The sequence below is a fragment of the Phoenix dactylifera genome, chromosome 16 (assembly GCF_051530095.1).
Source record: "Phoenix dactylifera cultivar Ajwa chromosome 16, Ajwa_hap1_PhDact_Kaust_v1.1, whole genome shotgun sequence".
Classification (NCBI taxonomy): Eukaryota; Viridiplantae; Streptophyta; class Magnoliopsida; order Arecales; family Arecaceae; genus Phoenix; species Phoenix dactylifera.
In genome coordinates, this window is record NC_143205.1 from 20411800 (window position 1) to 20429562 (window position 17763).

The 17763-nt window shown below is 38.9% G+C and overlaps 2 protein-coding genes and 1 pseudogene across 4 annotated transcripts; 2 read left to right on the forward strand and 1 right to left on the reverse strand.

Annotated features, from left to right (window-relative positions):
- The first annotated feature begins 1216 nt into the window (after positions 1-1216).
- LOC103716193 (E3 ubiquitin-protein ligase AIRP2-like) lies at positions 1217-6301 on the forward strand. Its single transcript, XM_039115153.3, has 5 exons — positions 1217-1475; positions 3314-3464; positions 3580-3646; positions 3737-3971; positions 5780-6301. The coding sequence occupies exons 1-5, from the start codon at positions 1396-1398 to the stop codon at positions 5988-5990; spliced, it is 744 nt and encodes a 247-aa protein (XP_038971081.1). The 5' UTR covers positions 1217-1395; the 3' UTR covers positions 5991-6301.
- Positions 6302-7305: 1004 nt separating this feature from the next.
- LOC103716213 (sphingolipid delta(4)-desaturase DES1-like) lies at positions 7306-10220 on the forward strand (annotated as a pseudogene). The gene is made up of 2 exons (XR_016398659.1): positions 7306-7473; positions 9231-10220. The product of XR_016398659.1 is annotated as a sphingolipid delta(4)-desaturase DES1-like (transcript).
- A 443-nt stretch (positions 10221-10663) lies between these two features.
- On the reverse strand, positions 10664-15064 carry LOC103716194 (tetraspanin-19-like). Of its 2 annotated transcripts, XM_008804106.6 has the most exons (6): positions 14569-15064; positions 13467-13566; positions 11802-11882; positions 11588-11692; positions 11027-11218; positions 10664-10930 (listed from the first exon to the last, which is right to left on the reverse strand). In XM_008804106.6, exons 1-6 carry the CDS (start codon positions 14715-14717, stop codon positions 10919-10921), a joined length of 639 nt encoding a protein of 212 aa, XP_008802328.2. In that variant the 5' UTR covers positions 14718-15064; the 3' UTR covers positions 10664-10918. The 2 variants fall into 2 exon arrangements, with proteins under 2 accessions (XP_008802328.2, XP_089783872.1); XM_089927746.1 differs by lacking the exon at positions 10664-10930 and having other exon boundaries at positions 10947-11218; positions 14569-15052.
- Between the last annotated feature and the right edge of the window lie 2699 nt (positions 15065-17763).

Consider the following 17763-nt stretch of genomic DNA (forward strand, 5'->3'; position numbering starts at 1 on the left):
AATGCCAAGCCGACCTCGGCCAGATCTCTCCACTACTATAACCTGCAGCAACCTTTTCTGGAGTCTACAACGACGACATGCCCTAGCCCGAGGTTAGGACGTCTTATAGTAACAATCAAGAGCCGAAGAGGCTCTGTCGACCATAGGTAATGGTGCCCCGACCCGAGCTCAGGGCATCCTACTGAGCAAACCTTAAAGTCAAGGAGACTAGGCTGAACTTAGAACTTGCCAAGCCGACCTCACCGAATATTTGTCGTAGCCCTCCGTGTCGGCCCAAATTTCATTCCCCTGCCAAGCGGACAAGGCCGACCTCGGCCCCATCGAAGGCCGAGCTGACCTCGATCCCCACCAAAGGCCGAGCTAATCTCGATCAGCACGTGCCGCGGCCATGCCCTGCGGCAAGCTCACCGCACCATGCTTTACTTGCTGGCCACTCCACAATATATCGACAGGGGTCATACCTTGCTGCCAAGGGCCATACCCTGCCACTTCTATCAACGCCATGACGTTCACAAAGACGGCCTACACCGTGTGCCTCAAGCAAGCTCTGGTTGCATGCCACCTGGCAAAACGCTATCTCCTTTCATGATGAAGACGGGTCATACCTCCGCAATCTAGACACTTCTGCAGGGACTATAAATAACCCACATCAAGTAACGCCTGTGGACCTTTGGCCAACAAAAACTTCAAGCTAACTTAAGCATCGGAGGACCCTCACCGGAATCACCGACGAAGCTTTGTGTAGGTACGCCAGCATACGGGAGGTGATGTCCTTTCTCCATCTCGACCGATAGCTCCCCGAACTCCTCCGGCGTGGTCATCCTCGGGTCAAATTTGAACCACAACAATATTTATACAAAAAATCTTATATAATTAGTACAACAATTCATGGCCCAATAAGTGTAGTGCTAGACTTGTAAATTGCAATGTTGATATATACGGTTGAGATGCATCCTAGGCTACCAGGAAGGCCAGCGGTTTGAAACTATACGTTTCAGGTATTACCCGAGTCTAGTAGTAGTATGTAAAAGATTGTGGTTTTTCTCTGCCACTGTGTAGTCATTTTTTTATGGATTCAGTTCGTTGTGCTCACCCGTGTGAGCAGGAGGTATAAAATAAATAAATAAATAAATAAAGAAGACTGTACTTCGTTTGCAGTATCTTGTCCCTATGCACGATGCCTTCCGTCCACGTGGCTTCGAAGAAACCTTCCTTCGTCAGTCGTGCCCCACTTCTCTCCTCTCCTCCAAAGCAACGAGCACGGAAAGAGGGAAAGGTGTGGAGTTTGGAAGATCGAAAGGTTAGGGTTTAGGGTGGAAGAGAAAGGAGAGATCGAGAGCGAGCGAGTGGGGAGAAATTAGGGTTTCCTCCACTGCTGGATGCTTTGTGCCGGAGATGTGCGTCGTTTCCATGCGGAAATCCTTCAAAGACTCCCTCAAAGTCCTCGAAGCTGACATCCAGCACGCCAATACACTGTAAGTGGAGTTCTCCAGCCCGATCTCCGGTTTCCACGCTCCATAACGGATCGTTTCCCCTTGTTCTTCTATTACAATTCGGAAAATCGGGGTTCTGCTCGATTTTGGCGGCTCTTTTGCGATCATTTCTACATTTTTGATGAATTTGGGGTTGAAACAGCTGTTCTTCACTCAAATTTGGTCTTTTTTGTTGCAATTGTGATGGATGCCTCTTTCTCCGTCTTATAATTTTTCTGGGAGTGATACTAATTACGTTTCTCTAATAGTTTGAAGAACTCTCGAAATCTTTTCAGCTAACCCGGCTCAAAAGTAGTAATTTTTATTCTCTCTGTGCTTTCATTTGTTTTGTCCTGTGTTAAATTTTGCTGGTCATTTGGAATTGTTTGGACTATTTTAAAGGATTTTCTAGTCCATGGTTATTGGTCTGAGAATATTTACTTTGGGCCATAATTATGATGATTGGATTTTTAAGCGTGTCCCAGACTGGTGTTTGACCATAAGAAAAAAATATTAAGTTATTCGGATTCCTCCTATAAAATGTTGTAACTCTGTTCTTTCATTTCACTTAGAAATTTTGATCTATAAAGCAGTAACTTGTTTTCTAGAAACAACGTAGTTGGTGTGGGCATATGTCCTGGTTGGTTCCTGGAGACATTTTAAATGGCTTAGTGATGATGATATTGGCAACTCAAATTTTTGTCAGTAATTGCTCTAGCATCGACCTTTGGATTGTGCAAGTGCTCATGGGATCGGATTAGAGAAAAAACTTTATATATATGATGACCATTCAACGTGCATTATCACACATAAGGCACACAGATCTTAGAGAAAAAAAAAGATTGTGCAATATAAAAGCAAGAGAATGAACATATTGGATTTCTATCCTTGCTCATGTTGTACAAAAATATTGGGAACATAGAAATGATTGAAGAGGAAGATAGAACAAAAAGGATCTTATTCATGTAGATTGAAAACACAAGAGAACAAAATGTTCTCATAAATGTGCTTTTTCCATCAATATATGCTGCAATGTAGGGACTACAGATGCACGTGCAACCAAAGAACTTAGTTTCTAATCGCTGAGGAAATACTTGTCATCTCACTTGGAGTTCTGGAACAGTTTTATGTCACAAGCAGAAAAAACCCAGTCTTTGAGATGCTTTATTCCATTGAGAATCCTCCAAAACTAGTAACTATTTTTACCAAAAAATAACATAGAGTTCCTTAAAGCAAGACAAACGAATGCTATTTAATTACCTAAATATTCTGATTTCTTTTGTTACATTGCTCTTAATGCTTGTAAAACTGTTAAGTTTAGCTCTTGTTTTCAAATTAGTGCATCAAAATGTGGCAAACAAAAAGGGTGCTTTGGTGTAGGTCATAAAAGCACAATGGAGAAGAACATTGATGAATATGGTATATAACTATATATCATTATTATGTAAGTTAAACTTCAAGGAAACTTACTGTTTAGCTAGTAGAATCATTCCTGAATTCATGGTTTTACATGCCCCATGATGGGTTTTTTTTAACATAATCCCAAGATTCCCTTCCCCCAGTTTTTTTTTAAAAAAAACTTTTTAGCATTTTTCACTTTTCAACTGCTGCTGCAAATGGAATAATTCTGCTGCACATAAGAATTTGCTTATGTGCGTGTGGGCTTTTCAACATACAGATCCTATACCCTTGGCTGCTGTCTCTCTTATGTTAATTTAAATAAGTTGACTTTTCATCAGTTGGTGTTGGACCATGAAAAGGGTGACAAAGTAAAAATCATGCTAGTTTTGCTTCTGGCTTCTGTTCTATTGCAATTTCTGATGCTTCATTGCAAGGTGCAGGGCTTCAGAATTCCAAAGGGAATATGACGGTGCCTGTATCCAAATGCGAGTGTCATATAGTCCAGCTGCACACTTATTTCTTTTCCTAGTGCAGTGGACAGATTGTAGCCTTGCAGGGGCTCTTGGTTTGCTGAGAATTCTAATATATAAGGTTGAGATTTTGTGATTTTCAATTTTGAATGCTGTATCATGTAGTTGTAGGCATCTTGCATGCTTCTTTCATGATAATGATTCCATTCTTCCTTAAGGAACTTCTCACTTTGTAGGTTTATGTAGATGGAACAACAACCATGTCAACCCATGAAAGGAAAGCAAGTATTAGGGAATTCTATGGTATATCGATTGGCTTGCAGTAAATGAAGTTCTCTCTGCAAATCAGAATTTTGTTTTGCTCTTGATTCTTATGTGGTTGTTCATGGGCAGCTGTGATTTTTCCCTCTTTGATGCAACTGCACAAAGGCATCACTGAGATGGAAGTTAAAAAACAAAAGGCTATCTGTATGGAGAGGTACAGGAGAAGAGATGAAGATGAAAGGAGGCAATTCTCAGAGATAGATATTGAAAGAGAGGAAGAATGTGGGATATGCATGGAGACAAACAGCAAGGTTGTGTTGCCCAACTGCAGCCATGCTATGTGCATGAAATGCTACCGTGAATGGTATAGTCCTTCCCATCTTGCTCCTCCCTCCCTTAAATTTCAGTACATTGCATAATTTCAGTTTTCTGGGGTATAATATATATCAAAATGCAGTTACCTCAATGAAGGGTAAGGCATTCCAATCGACTTACAATCAGATATTTGCAAACAGTACTCTACACATACATTGCACGTATAGGAGTATCTGACTGTATGTGAATGGAAACAAACTCAAACACACATGTACACATGCACTATGTAATCAATCTCTCTATAATTGATTCATTGTGTTATTGCCTCATAGTCCCTAACTTATGTATTAGATAGAGTCAGGCTGGATCACTATGATTTATTTACTGTCAGCGCTTGTAAGTGACTTCTGGTCTAGCTCCTCCTGTTTACAGGGTTTGCCTGTAAGTCACATGATAACAAATGGAAGACCAAATGTTACTTGAATGCTCATCTCTCATCCTTCTATTTAGCAAATTTGTGGTCCTCTGCTCTTCTGTACTCCCATTGTTTGTATGGATCAAGTAAAGAAGGCAGAAAAGTAGCAGATACCTTTAGTTACACATGCGCACACTGCTGATAAGCATCAACATCTCCTTCAGGGTCTTCTCCTAAGCAATTTGGTCCCTCCTATGTGGAATTTCTCCTTTCCTTTCTTCCTCTGTAGGAGAAAATCGTAGAACCATGGAAGTCACGACTAGACCTTCACGGGCCGGACAGCCTGCCCATCTTGCTCAAGTCCAAAGTGTTTTGGACGGGCCTCGGCCTATATTTTAAGCCCGGCAGGCCAGGCCAAGCTTGAAATACGAGTCCTCCTGTTAAACGGGCTGAACTTGGATTTTGGTCAGCCCTACCTGAGCCAGGTCCTCCCTCCTCCTCCTCCATCCTCCGTCTTTCTTCCTCCTCGTCCTCCTCCTTCTCCTTTGTCCTCCTCCTCCTCTTCACTTCCCCTTCACCTCCTCCTCCTTGCTCTCCCTTCTCTCCTCTTTCCTTCCACATTCCATGTTTTTTTAAATAAGAAATACTAAGAAAACCTGAGGCCCAGCTCGAAGTCTGAAGCCTGAGTAAGTACCAGGCTTGAGCCCGGGAAATATGCCTGAAGGCCAAGCCTTAATAATTTTAGTTATATTTTGGGCTGAGCGCAGCCTGGCCTGCCCGATAAACAGGTTTAGTCATGATTGATACTAGAATGCATCTGCCTCCTACCTCCTGCAGTCCCATGTCTCCAATATTAATGTGAATAGTTATATAATCAAAATCAGATTGTTTTTTATCTTATTAAACACTTGAAGCTACAAAATTTTATACCATTAGGTAGAATAGCATGACACAAGTAGCAGATGAAATCAATAATTAACATATAAACCTGTCGGGCATGCTAATTGTTTCTATCACTGAAAAAGGGGGAGGAAAGAAAAAGAAAAGCTTTCAACTCCCTGAGGAACAGCATTATCAGATAGAAGGGTTTGAACAATTGTGTGTAATAGTGGTAGTTGTGACCTTGGTAAACATTGTTGCCAATCAGGGCCCCATTCGTATATGATTTTATTGGTCATGCAATTGCTTTCTGATCCCCAACTTTTTAAACCAAGGATCAAGTGATTCTATTAGCTTTGTTAACCTACAAGTTTGCCTTTTTCTTTCATGCAATATTATTTTCTTCAAAAATTCTATTTGCTTATTTTTTGCCCTTCAACTGGAAGAAAGAGGAATGCTAAAAATAGACCATATGGCTTCGTGAAATTATGCGCGCTCTTCACTAGAGTTCTTCCCACCTATAATGTTGTACTAGATTAGAATCTAATGAATGGTGACTGCAGGCGTTCAAGATCGCAGTCATGCCCCTTCTGCCGTGATAGTCTCAAGAGAGTAAACTCAGGTGATTTATGGGTATTTACTGATAGCAAAGATATTGTTGACATGGCAACAGTGTCAAGAGAGAATCTGAGGCGCCTATTCATGTACGTAGATAAGTTGCCTCTGGTTATCCCAGATTCTGTTTTCGATGCCTATGATTCCCATGTGAAGTGACATATCTGGCAATCTTACGACTCGCTGTTATAAACCCTGCAATTCTTTCAGCTAGTGCTTGTTAGCTGATTGATTTATCCACAGGATAATATTAATTCCTGCTTCAAAGCTGCTGCTACTTTTTAAGCAGCTTTTGAGGGAAGAAGGATCTGTAAATTGTGTTCAGGCTGATGTAAGTATCTGTACAGTTTGTAAGTTTCCTCTGTTTATGACCCAACCTTATCATGCTAAACAGATAGATTAGCATATAAAATTGAGTCATGGATTCATGTATTATAGGTGCCCTGAATTGGAATTTTATCTTTATACTATCTGCTTACTGGGGATGACTGTTGAGAACGGTGGTTGAACAACAAGGTATTCAAGCCATACTACCAATGACTGGCTATCAGGGAGTTGTGTTGCATGCATGAAAGGGAGTGGTGAGGGGGTACGGTTTTTCAATTGAATGGTTATATCTTGTGGATTAGAGTGTAATGCAGAAATATCACACAAGAAAGTCACACAACCGTCAATGTAACATTCCATTTGAGAAAACTTACCTATCAGCCATTGCTTTGACATGGTGCAAGCTCTCAGTGAAAGGGCGAATGTGAAAGCTCTCAGTGAAAGCTCTCAGTGCAATATGTTTGTAACTCTAGCAGTCAGTGTTTTGCCACCCTTATGTATGTATCTGTCTGAGAGATGGACTATTGAGATGCACTCAAGACTTGGCTGAAATGACAGGTCCTGAGGAATATTCTTTGCCTTTGGTCGGATTCAATGGGAAACTCTAAATGTTATTGTTTTATTAACTCCAAAGTCCGGATTTTTCAAGCTCATGCACTTTAATATTTTTAAATAAGACAAACGTTTTGGATTATTATGTTGACGCCACCTGCTAAATTATGTTTGATCTCGACTTGCGAGAGCGATCGTAAAGTCAACGGTTGGCATGGCTGTCCAAATTTGCATGAGACTCGCGTTCATGGCTTCGCATGTGTTGTCGCAAAAGGCTGGCATTGTTTTATTTCATGAATGCTATATTATTATTAGATTTTTTCTCGAGTTCTTCTAAATTCAGTACTGTGTATAAATAAAGATCCATAATAAAATAATCTATAAATATATGTGCCAGGTTGCCAACAGGCATTGATGTCGTTCTTCAATCTACCCAATCAGAGTGACCACGGATATCGTTCTTTAATCTCCACTCTCTTATTTTCCCGCGAAATCCAACCCCTCTTCTTCCTGTCGTCGTAGTCTTTCTCTCGTTCTTTCGCACGGCGATTTGGTCTCGGAGAGAGAGAGAGAGAGAGAGAGAGGAGGAGGAGAGATAAGTGGAGGAGGGGAGAAGAGAGGCGACGGGGAGAAAGGTGTAATGGCGACGGACTTCTTCTGGTCGTCCACCGACGAGCCGCGCGCTTCCCGTAGGAAGCAAATCCTCGCGGAGTAGCCCCAGATCGGAGAGCTCTTCGGCCCCGATGCCTGGGCTTTCCTCAAGGTATAAAAGCCTCCTATTGCCTCTCTCTCTCTCTCTCTCTTTCCCCTCCCATTGCTGTTTTAGTCGCCAAGATCTCTTTTCTTGCATAAGGTTTTGGTGTGCTGGTTCGTATTGGATGGATTGCTTCTTGGTTTTCTTTGGTTAGGCCTTATATCGTGAGAAAGATTTGATCTTGGTGAACATTTTTTTGTGGAATTTTGATTGATCTGATCGTTGGTTCTCGTTACATTGGTCGGATTCTATTGTATCGTTTCTTGAAGATGGGTAGGATCGTCTTCTTTGATGTGATTACGTGCTAGAGTGTCGGTTTTGGATGGAGTTACATATTAAGTTTAGCAGGTGCTTATTGTGATGTGAAATGAAGGGGGTTTTTTTTTGCCCTATTCTTCCACCAATATGGATCAGAAATTCAGAATGTTGAGTTGTAGACATGGACACAGGTATGTATGGTAAAGGTTAAAAAAGGATTGAGGTGAGAGTTAGGATGATGGTGTGAGTTTAAGCATCTGTCTAACAGGGAATATTACTGAAGTATCAAAAGTTTAAGATAGCTTTAGTCAGGAGGTGATCATAGTTTAGGTTGAAGGCAATGGAGGTAGTGAGAAGGGATTTACGACAGGTTATTTCGAAGATAGTTCTGTCTTTGACAAGAACAGTGGTGAAAAAGATCGATCCTGGATAATTAAGGATTGTTAATTATATTTCTGTTTTATGTTGGGCTTTCATTCTAGGAAAATTCTTTTGAAAAAAAAAATAGTAGTCAGTTAGGAAGGAATATTTTTCCATTTGATTTCATTGAGGATTTGAACTTAGCTGGTTGTAGTGCATTGATTTTTCATCCATTCGTGTGCATGCAAGACCTAATGTTTAGATTTCTCTTTTCTTCCATTTTGTTTCTCTTAGGTTCGATGCCAGTGCGGTAATTCTTTTAGAAATTTTTGCCAAGTAATTTGACTTTTAAGTCTTTCACCTCTTTCATTTTGGTAGTGTTCAGGTTACCATTGCTTAAACTAATATTAGGTCCAATGCTTAAATACCTGCAAAGGGTCTGTCTTGTCACACCCCTGTTGGATATGTTTTTGCAAATCACGGTTTGTTTGATTCAGTTACAGTTTCATCCACAACTTTCCTTTATACATATCTGCAGGAGATCTTGTTTTAGGGGCTTTTGGAATCCCATGGTTCATTTCGATCACTATCTTTGTAGCTCTGTCTCATATATTTCATATACTGCAATGCCCAATCCAGAAAAGCGATATCTACAAAATGGGTAATATATTTATGTGATATGTGATGCTTGGGAGCACATTTCCATTTCTATGTCATCTATGTGCATCTGAGTTTAATAATTTTCAGATTGTGAGCAGTCCATTGATTGCATCTTGCGATGCTGTCCGATAGTGTCAATTGTGTAATCAATCAGTTACCATGCTATTTCTCATGACATCTGATTGTTTGACTTTACTAAATTTACTCCATTAGGAGATTCAATCTATTATTCCCTTATGACCTGATAGCGGATTATCAGGTAGGGTAGCAGTCCCATTTTTTTACATTTGTATATATCATTTCTCTTGCACCTGTCTTGTGATCATAAACGTCCCATTGCCAACCGTCAGTTTTTGGATGAATTTGAAAAAAAAGGATTAATTGCATTCTTCATTGCACTCTGTGAAAGCTAAAATATTATTTCATGCTCAAGTTTGTCTTGTTGCCCAGTTTTAATTCACCTTTCTTATCATCTGTTTGTGGCACAGATTACTGAAGATTTTAACAGGTGCATACTTCTCTGGCTCCTTCCTCGACGATAACCTCTTTCTAGTCATCCATGAGCTCAGCCACAGCCTTGCCTTCTCAACTCCAGCCTATAATCTCTGGCTAGGAATCTTTGCCAACCTCTCCATCAGCATCGCTTCCAAGGTGTTGATGGCATTGACATGGACATCCCCAGTGATGTAGAGGCCCATGCTTTCACCAACACTCTCACCAATTCCATATGGGTCATCTTCCAGCTCTACTTCTATGCTCTGACGCCACTCTTTCTCAAGTCCAAGCGCCTTTGTTTGTGGGAATTTATCAATTTGGCAATCCAGCTTAGCGCATGGATGCCTCCCCTGGTGTATATCTGGGGTTGGAGGTCTCTTACTTACCTTATACTCTCGAATTCGTGGGTGGCAGCATGCATCCAATTGCAGGGAACGCCATCTCTGAGCACCATGTTTTCAGTCCAGACCAAGAGACCTATTCATATTACGGACCCTTAAATCTGATGACATGGAGTGTGGGATACCACAATGAGCACCATGATTTCCTGAGGATACCAGGGAGCAGGCTTTCCAAGTTGAAGGAAATAGCACTGGAGTATTCCAAGAAACTCAAGTCTCAGATCATGGAGCCAGGTGATTTACATGTCTAATGGATCGAAGCATAGGACCCTTCAGTCGGATGAAAAGGAAGCCATTCAAGAACCACGGGGTGGTCGAGAAAGATGATTAGAATGCTGCATTGATTCTTGTTGAAAGTTGCTGTATCATTTTGTATGATATGATATGAATTAGGATGGTGGAGATTCTTTTAAGCTTGCGATCAGCAAGGAATCTACTGATGAATTTCTTTGACATGAATGCAAATTTTTGAGCAGGCCTCTTCCAGGCTTCATTTGAAGAAGTGTAATGATGTTCCTTTATTTCATCCGTTTTTATTTTCTATCAATTGAAACATGTGGAGCACATATTTTGTACCCCAAATAATGATATAAGGGTTACAACAATCCACATCTAAGCTGGTTAGATGTGGAAATCAGTGTATTATTACCATATGTTGTACCTGGTCAAGTATTATTCAACAGGTGCTGGTTAGCGAAATCAGTGTATGTAACACAAATGTGAACAGCCAAGATGTCAGTAGGATTCACAAAGACAGATTACTTTGAAAACAAGATCAACACAAAAATATCATTTAATATAAAGTTCCACGAAATCGGCGCCATGAACTGGTTGCTGAGCATTTCCACCGGCCCCTGCACATGATTGCTGCAAGCCACAAAAAGGGATGCATGCATTGTGGAAATCAAAGGGCATGGTTTATGAAAGCCTGTCTGCAAGCTTGCTGCAAAGGCTGTTGTCATGCCTCCACAGCATTACCAAAAATGTTTTAACTAATTGATAGCTTCTGCAAATTGCTGTACCAATTGTAAAACAAGGCATGATGCCCTGATCTTGGTGTATAACTGTAATAAAGATTCATACAACTAGTACTGTGTAAGAATATATGTTGGGAATAAACATTTGTACATACTGCGGCAATTCTAATGCCATTTACATTATTATTTTTCACCTACATGTTATACACGTACAATACAACAGCACCAGACCCTCTCTGAATATGAATGAAGGTTACCAGTAAATATAATAAAATTATAGTTTCCGAAAAGGAGGCACTCTGGTTACCTGTTAAACTGCATGACAAATGAAGGGGGGAAAATCAAATAAGAGATGCAGATAAGTTCAAGAAATTAATTGGGCAGGCAACTACATATTTCAAGCAAATTTACCCTCTCGTGGATTCTAACATTCCAAGAATCATTCTTCGTTGATAAATTAGGTTCGGCAGTGTATGGAGTGCGGTGAGCCTGGTTTCTCAGTAGAGGTAACCTTGCAGGTACAGTATCATCATCGCTATCGTAGTAACTTCCATGATCTGGCCCAAGAGCCCTAAGCACTATGGCCAGGAATATGGACAATGCCTAGAAATTGAAGCCAAAATACTTTCATGTTAGCGAAATTAACGCAAGCACTTCCAGTTTAGACCAACTTTGTACGAAAAGATATTAAAAGCTACGAACTTCACATAAGTAGGTGGTGATGATTTGGAATGGCCAGTCATTACGTCTTATAGATGGCATTCCATTTTCATTTCAGGATTATTTTTTTTTTAAAAAAAAAAGAATAGGTAGACAAAGCAGGATAATAATTACTATCATCTTCAGAAAAAGAGAAGTAGCAACGAGCTACTGATGCTTCAGCTATGCAAGTCTTCATACAGTGGCATTTATATGCTGTAATATAATTAGGTTTGTCATGTGGAGATGCATCTATCTAAATGAAATACTTGCCTGAGCAGCTACAACCAACAATCCTATCCATTTGCACATCTCAAAATTTGATCTCACAAAATCCTTAAGCTCACCAAATTTCCCTGTTGGATCCGCTGGGAAGTCCTGATGCAGGATCAAAGCAGATCGAAACAAGAACAAAAAAAAAAAAGAGCATAGGACATACTTAAAGGGGAAAGAATGCTAAAAGTAAAACAGTCAAGGAGATTCATACCTCTTCCCAGTTTCTGTTAAGAAATATATCCGCAGTAATTGCCACCTCCAGCATAACAAGCAAAAACACAAACACCATGTACTATAGACCCATATAAGGTAATCAAAAAACAGCTCTTCTGTTAAAATAAAATCGTACTTGAGGAAATGAAAACAACAATTACAATGAAATTTTCACAACATATGGTTCCAAGTAAACTGAAATAATGCTATTTCTAGGTTCAAGAAATTGGGGAGATAAGAGGATCGTATTTCTGCTTGGCTTGGAATTATGCTCATGTTCCATATGCTAGGCATTATGCACATGTTATGTGAGAGCAGCGCATGTTATACTAGTAGCTGTCACCTGTATCCAGGGGACAGGAAATTGTATAGGGTATGTTCATAGGGGTAGATGCGGACATGATGAAATTCTGTTTCCTAACAACATTGATGAAGTGCTTTATTGAAAGCTTACCTGGCCTCAAATTAAGTGCATTAAGAGATTTCCTTCTCTGTTTCTACACGGAAACCAGCTGTGCTGTGGGATGGGAACTATTTTTCCTATCAATTACTCATTCTGATTCCACCTTTTCAATCCTTCCCAGTTACAGTTATCATAATTCAGTATGCCTTTTACGTATGTAGAGAATGGAAATAATTCAATAGGACTTCCATTAAAAAGCAAGCAATAGAACTAGGTATAAATGTGGGGACAATTAAAGGAGATCTCATCTGGTAAGGACAGGATGAAAAATAAACTACTGCTTCATAAATGGGGAAAGACCACGAAAATTTTTGGTGCCAGCAACAGTGTAATAAAAATATCAAAAGCCTCTACTATATCTGAGAAGGACCAATATTATGCTACATAAATGCATAGCACATGGGAATAGGTTTCAAAGTGGAAAGAAGATTAGAGACAAAGTTGAAAGGTCTCCAAATATGTTAACAATGTTACTTGTTCAAACATCTTCATGATGGAAGAGGAAATCCAGAATGAGATTTTTCAGATAAAAAGTGGGAAAAGGCTATAAAGCAGTCGCAAGGGCCTTCCTAAAACTCTGGAAGATGGGAATATATTAACAGGAAAAAGTGTGCATGCAGCCGAAGTAGATAAGAGTTATACCTATGTTATTGACTTTAATAGTCAAAAGTAAAAGCCACAGAACATCTTTGATTAGTCACCCTTCTTGTGTAGTTTGCGCCTTCCCATCAATTGGCATGGATTAACTGTATGAAATTTTAATAAATTCAGACTCTTTCCACTAATTTTTTTTTCAATTACCTTAGCAATTGGAGACTGGGGAATTGAGGAGTATCCTTGCATATGGAGCTGGTATGCTCCAATCAGGCATGTGCATGGATTAAATTACCGAATTCCATATTGAGCCTTTGTATGGATTATTGGTGTGATGTTTAGGATAAGGATGTTGACCTTAACACTAGTGGTAGTAGCCCTGTGAGAAATCCAAGACCAGCTGTAAATGCAGGAGCAGTGAGGGACAACTATCAGGAGGTCTAATTTAAGAATTTCAAATGTATTGAATTAACAGCTCGAATGAAGTGGAGGATGAAATGACAATGATGCCAGCAATGAACCGATTTCAAGAAGACAAAAAGAACCTACCATAATAACAGGAAAGAAAGAACAAAAAAGACTAAATTAAACTCTTGCAAAGGATACACATGAAAGGCAATGGCCACTGGCAGTTTCAGCAGCAATATGACCCGAGCAAGTTATCAAGCATAAGAAGATTCCTAGGCCAAGAAATGTGTAAATGAACCTGCAAGTCAAAATTAACTAATAAAAACAATTGCATCGGAACAGAATTTATCTCATCATCAAATATAAAAGGACTAATATATTTTCTAATCATAAACAAATCATTCTCTAAAATTTTCATGTTAGTGATCTGAAGGATGTAGAGTTTTATAAGAATATTGTTTTTATTTATTGTTTGAAAAGAAAAACGCTGAGAAACACCACCTTTTCAGGCATAAAATTTGATGAACCAGGATGAACATGTCTGCACTTCAAACAAAAGATAACATCCAGACATCATCCTCACATACAGCAAAGGAAACCGATGTATTCAGAAATGCAGTACTAGTGTTATCAAAACACCTAATAAGAATCTGATGATTTACATATATTAAAATTCGAAAAGAAGCTATATATGCTATTGAATATCCATTAAAAGCAAATCAAAACTAATCAACAGAATGCCATCGTGCTTTCATGAACAGTTGTCATGCGAAAGGAGATATGATATGATCTCAAGTTTTAGAACATCACTGAAATACAATGATATAAGACGGTTGAACTCGACTACTAATATCACAAAAGTAGCATCATTATTAAACCAAGTCTAGTCAAGAAAACGTCAATAAGGTTACTAAAAAACAGCACTTCCTCTCTTCTAATTAGGTTAAACCAAGGATAAATTACAACTCCAAACCGGAGGAAATCAAAGATCACAGCAAGGATAAACTACCCAGACTTCCAAGTAATTAAATAGGAAAATAAATGAAACAATAATTACTCCAAAGCAAAAAGGATTCATCTCCCCCATCCAACTCTACATACCATATCCAGCCCAAACAAGCATCCCATGAAGTATAATCAACTAAAAAATGATAAATACACAGAAAAATTAACGCCAAAATAGCCCCTTACAATCATAAAGGGCAAAAAAAAAAAAAAAACTCGGATTGCTTGAAGGAATTAAAAGATGAAATTTTTCGGCAAATAAGAAACAAAGGAAGGGAGGCGAGGTCACACAAACCATGGAGGAGCGGAACTGGCACCGGAGCCATCAATTTGCTTGGACCAAACCCGCATCATCCAGAGGGAGTAAAGAATCATTCCCATCCCCGCCATCCCAATCACCGAATTCACCAGCTTCAGCGCCGACTGCAGGCAACTCCTCAACATCCTTCCAATCCAATCTACCCCGTATAAGCTCTCCCCGACTCGAAGCAATCGCAGCAAAAGTGGACACCGCCCAGATCGCAAAAATCCGATTTTTAACACAAAAAAATGGCCCTTTTTTGGGCGGATTTTCCTCGGATTTTTGAGGAAAGAGGAGAGGGGTTGGAGAGACAGCAATCAGTTATCCGATCATTAAATGATGAGCGAGTTTTCTACGCGATATTTGCGAGGTTTTGGTCTGATTTGAGGCCAAAAATGGGAACTTCACTGGGAAAGAAGTTGGGAATTTTGGGGGTATGGCATGGACTCTACGCTGGCGGCCAGAGATCTCTAATTTCTTTTGGACTCGCGACGACCGCTCGCGGATTTGGGGGGTTGTCCGGGTGCCCGTTGGGTCGGTCCGGACTTTGAGATTGCTGCGGGATATTGGGAACCGTCACCTTACGACACGAATCTCAAAACTTTTCGTGCATGGAAGAGATAAGTGCACCCTGACGTGCGTGGAACCCAACTTGTACCTAATGACTTGGAAACTGGGGTTAGTGGGTAGGTGACACTGGTTTGTAACAAATTAAAAAAAAAGGGTGAGCAAGTACTTCCTCCTTTCCTCACCTCACGTGAAAGCCCTCCTCGACCTGGAAAACTTGGTCCGGATGTTGGAGAAATGACGTGTGCCTCCCCATCAAAGGTATACCATCAGTTTCTCAAGTTTGTGTGCCACCTATATTGCAATATATTGCAAGTGATGATTTAACTCTTTTCTTCCTACTTACACTGTTTCTTCTCTAAAAAAAAAATTGGTTGGATCATCAGATTGGATAGCCTACTATTTTGAAAATACTTTTTACAAGTGCACTCCAGAACCTGTTATCTTTTATTGTATTCGTATCCGTAATGTAAATACATCTATTTTAGTAAAAAAAAAAAAAATTGGAGATCATATAAAGCATAATGCTATTAATCTAGTTGAGGTAGCAGCACAGTAATGTCTTAGAGCAGTTGCGTGTAATTGTATTGGTTGACATGTCAAGGCTAATCGGGACTCTATAGGTTCTCAAATTGTGTTAGATATCGACCTAGGGCTGGACAAATATTTTATGCCTCGAGATAGCTTTGCACAAGGTTTGAGGCATTAAATTATTAAAAGGATATATATATATTGCTTAAGCAAGCAGCTAAATGTGGGAAGCTAGAAAAATAATGTTCTACTTTGGTAAAAATCGAATCTTTTGATGTGGGAGAAAAGACTATCAAGTAGTAACACTTCTAGTAAGGTATCTAAAAAGATGAAACGCCCCCATGCCTTTTCTTTTGCTCCCTCCCTTATTCCCTCCTTTGCCGACAAAGTTCTAATGGTGGTGTTACTATCCAATTCTCATAGTTGCTTTCATAGAAAAAGCAAATTTGAAACTTTACGAAAAACATTGCCCAACATTTATGGGATTAGTGCAGCAACCTAAGCTCTTGAAGATGGAACAACAGACAAGTTTTCTCGTATTTCCATTGACACATGTAATTGTGATCGAGCCATATATATTTTTCACGACTTTATTATAGAAATAATTAACCATTTAACTCTGTTTTTAACGAGGATCATGGATTTTTATTTTGATGCAGCGAGAAGGGTGAGGAGAAATTGATCGACAGGATTAAGTTTCGAAGATAAGCACACGAGTTGAAGCAAACTGTATTGAAGACTTTTTATTTGGTAAAAGTTCTTTACAAATAGTTTTATTAATATGTCAAATATTAAATCTAGTACAAAATTATACTCGAAATAGGATTCGATAATAAGAAAATATGTTAGAATTATTCTGCTATAAATATAAAAATCTAACTAAAATTCTATATTGTTTCTAATAAAAAAATTTATAAGAAGTCCGGCAAGAAGTCTCTAAATCCTGTTTGCTTGTATGGTTGCTCGCGAATTGAAAATAAAATCAAATATTTACTTATTAAAGTTTTTTGCTTGTGAATCCATTGGCTCCTATAAAACTTGGGATGGTTCAGTCGGTAATAGTATCTGTTGGCCGCACCATGCGCTACATCACATTTTCCTCAAATACATTGATATATAATATAGTCTATGACTTCAAAACAATAACTCATGACCCTCGGATGTCATTTGGCATCATTTTTATTTTCCTCTATTTTTATAAGCAGAAAGATTGATTTTTATTTTTTTTAATTTTAAAAATATAGATATATTTGGTCTAATTAATTATTTTTAAAAATAAATATGGTGATAATGGTGGAGGCAGCAGTAGTAATAGCGGAGATAGTAGAGGTGGCAGTATGGTAAAGGTGGTGACTATGGCAATAGTGATATGACTGAGGCAATGGTAATGGTGATGACAATGGCAGCGATGATGGTAGTAGAAATGGTGCCAATAATATGATAGAGGCAACAATGATCATATCGATAGCGATGGAGGCACTAGGTATGTACTAGAGGCAATAATTATAATATGATAGTATAGTGACTGTGGTAATAATGGTGATAGCGGAGACGACGACGAAAGTAGTGAAGGCAATGTTGATAGTGATAGTGAAAATATAGGTTTATTATTTTTAAAAATATTAAAAGAAAAAATTTTCTTAGTTTCATTTTTTAGAAATAATAAAACTCTTTTTTCAAAAATAAAATAAATACATATATAGTATTAAATATATTTTTACCTTGACTTTTATAATTTCTTTTTAAAAAATAGTAAATGGGAAATAAAAACAATGTAAAATAGGTCCTCGATTATATTCTTGTGGATGCTTTTCTTTTTGGTAGGGCTTATGGGTGCTTTTCATGGATCTGTTTCGATAATCCCATAGGATAGGATTAAATTTTTTGCTGGATTGATGGATTAAATAGGCCAGTTAAATATGGCCCATGTGAACTTAATACCGTCCAATTTGAATTTTGTTGGACGACGAATCTTTTGTTCTTCATGCAGGTCAACAAGTTCATAGGCTGGGATTTTGATGAGCTCTTAAAAGATATGGGCTAGATAGGCCAATAAACTGATTCCTTTAGGATATTGGAATATTCAATCAT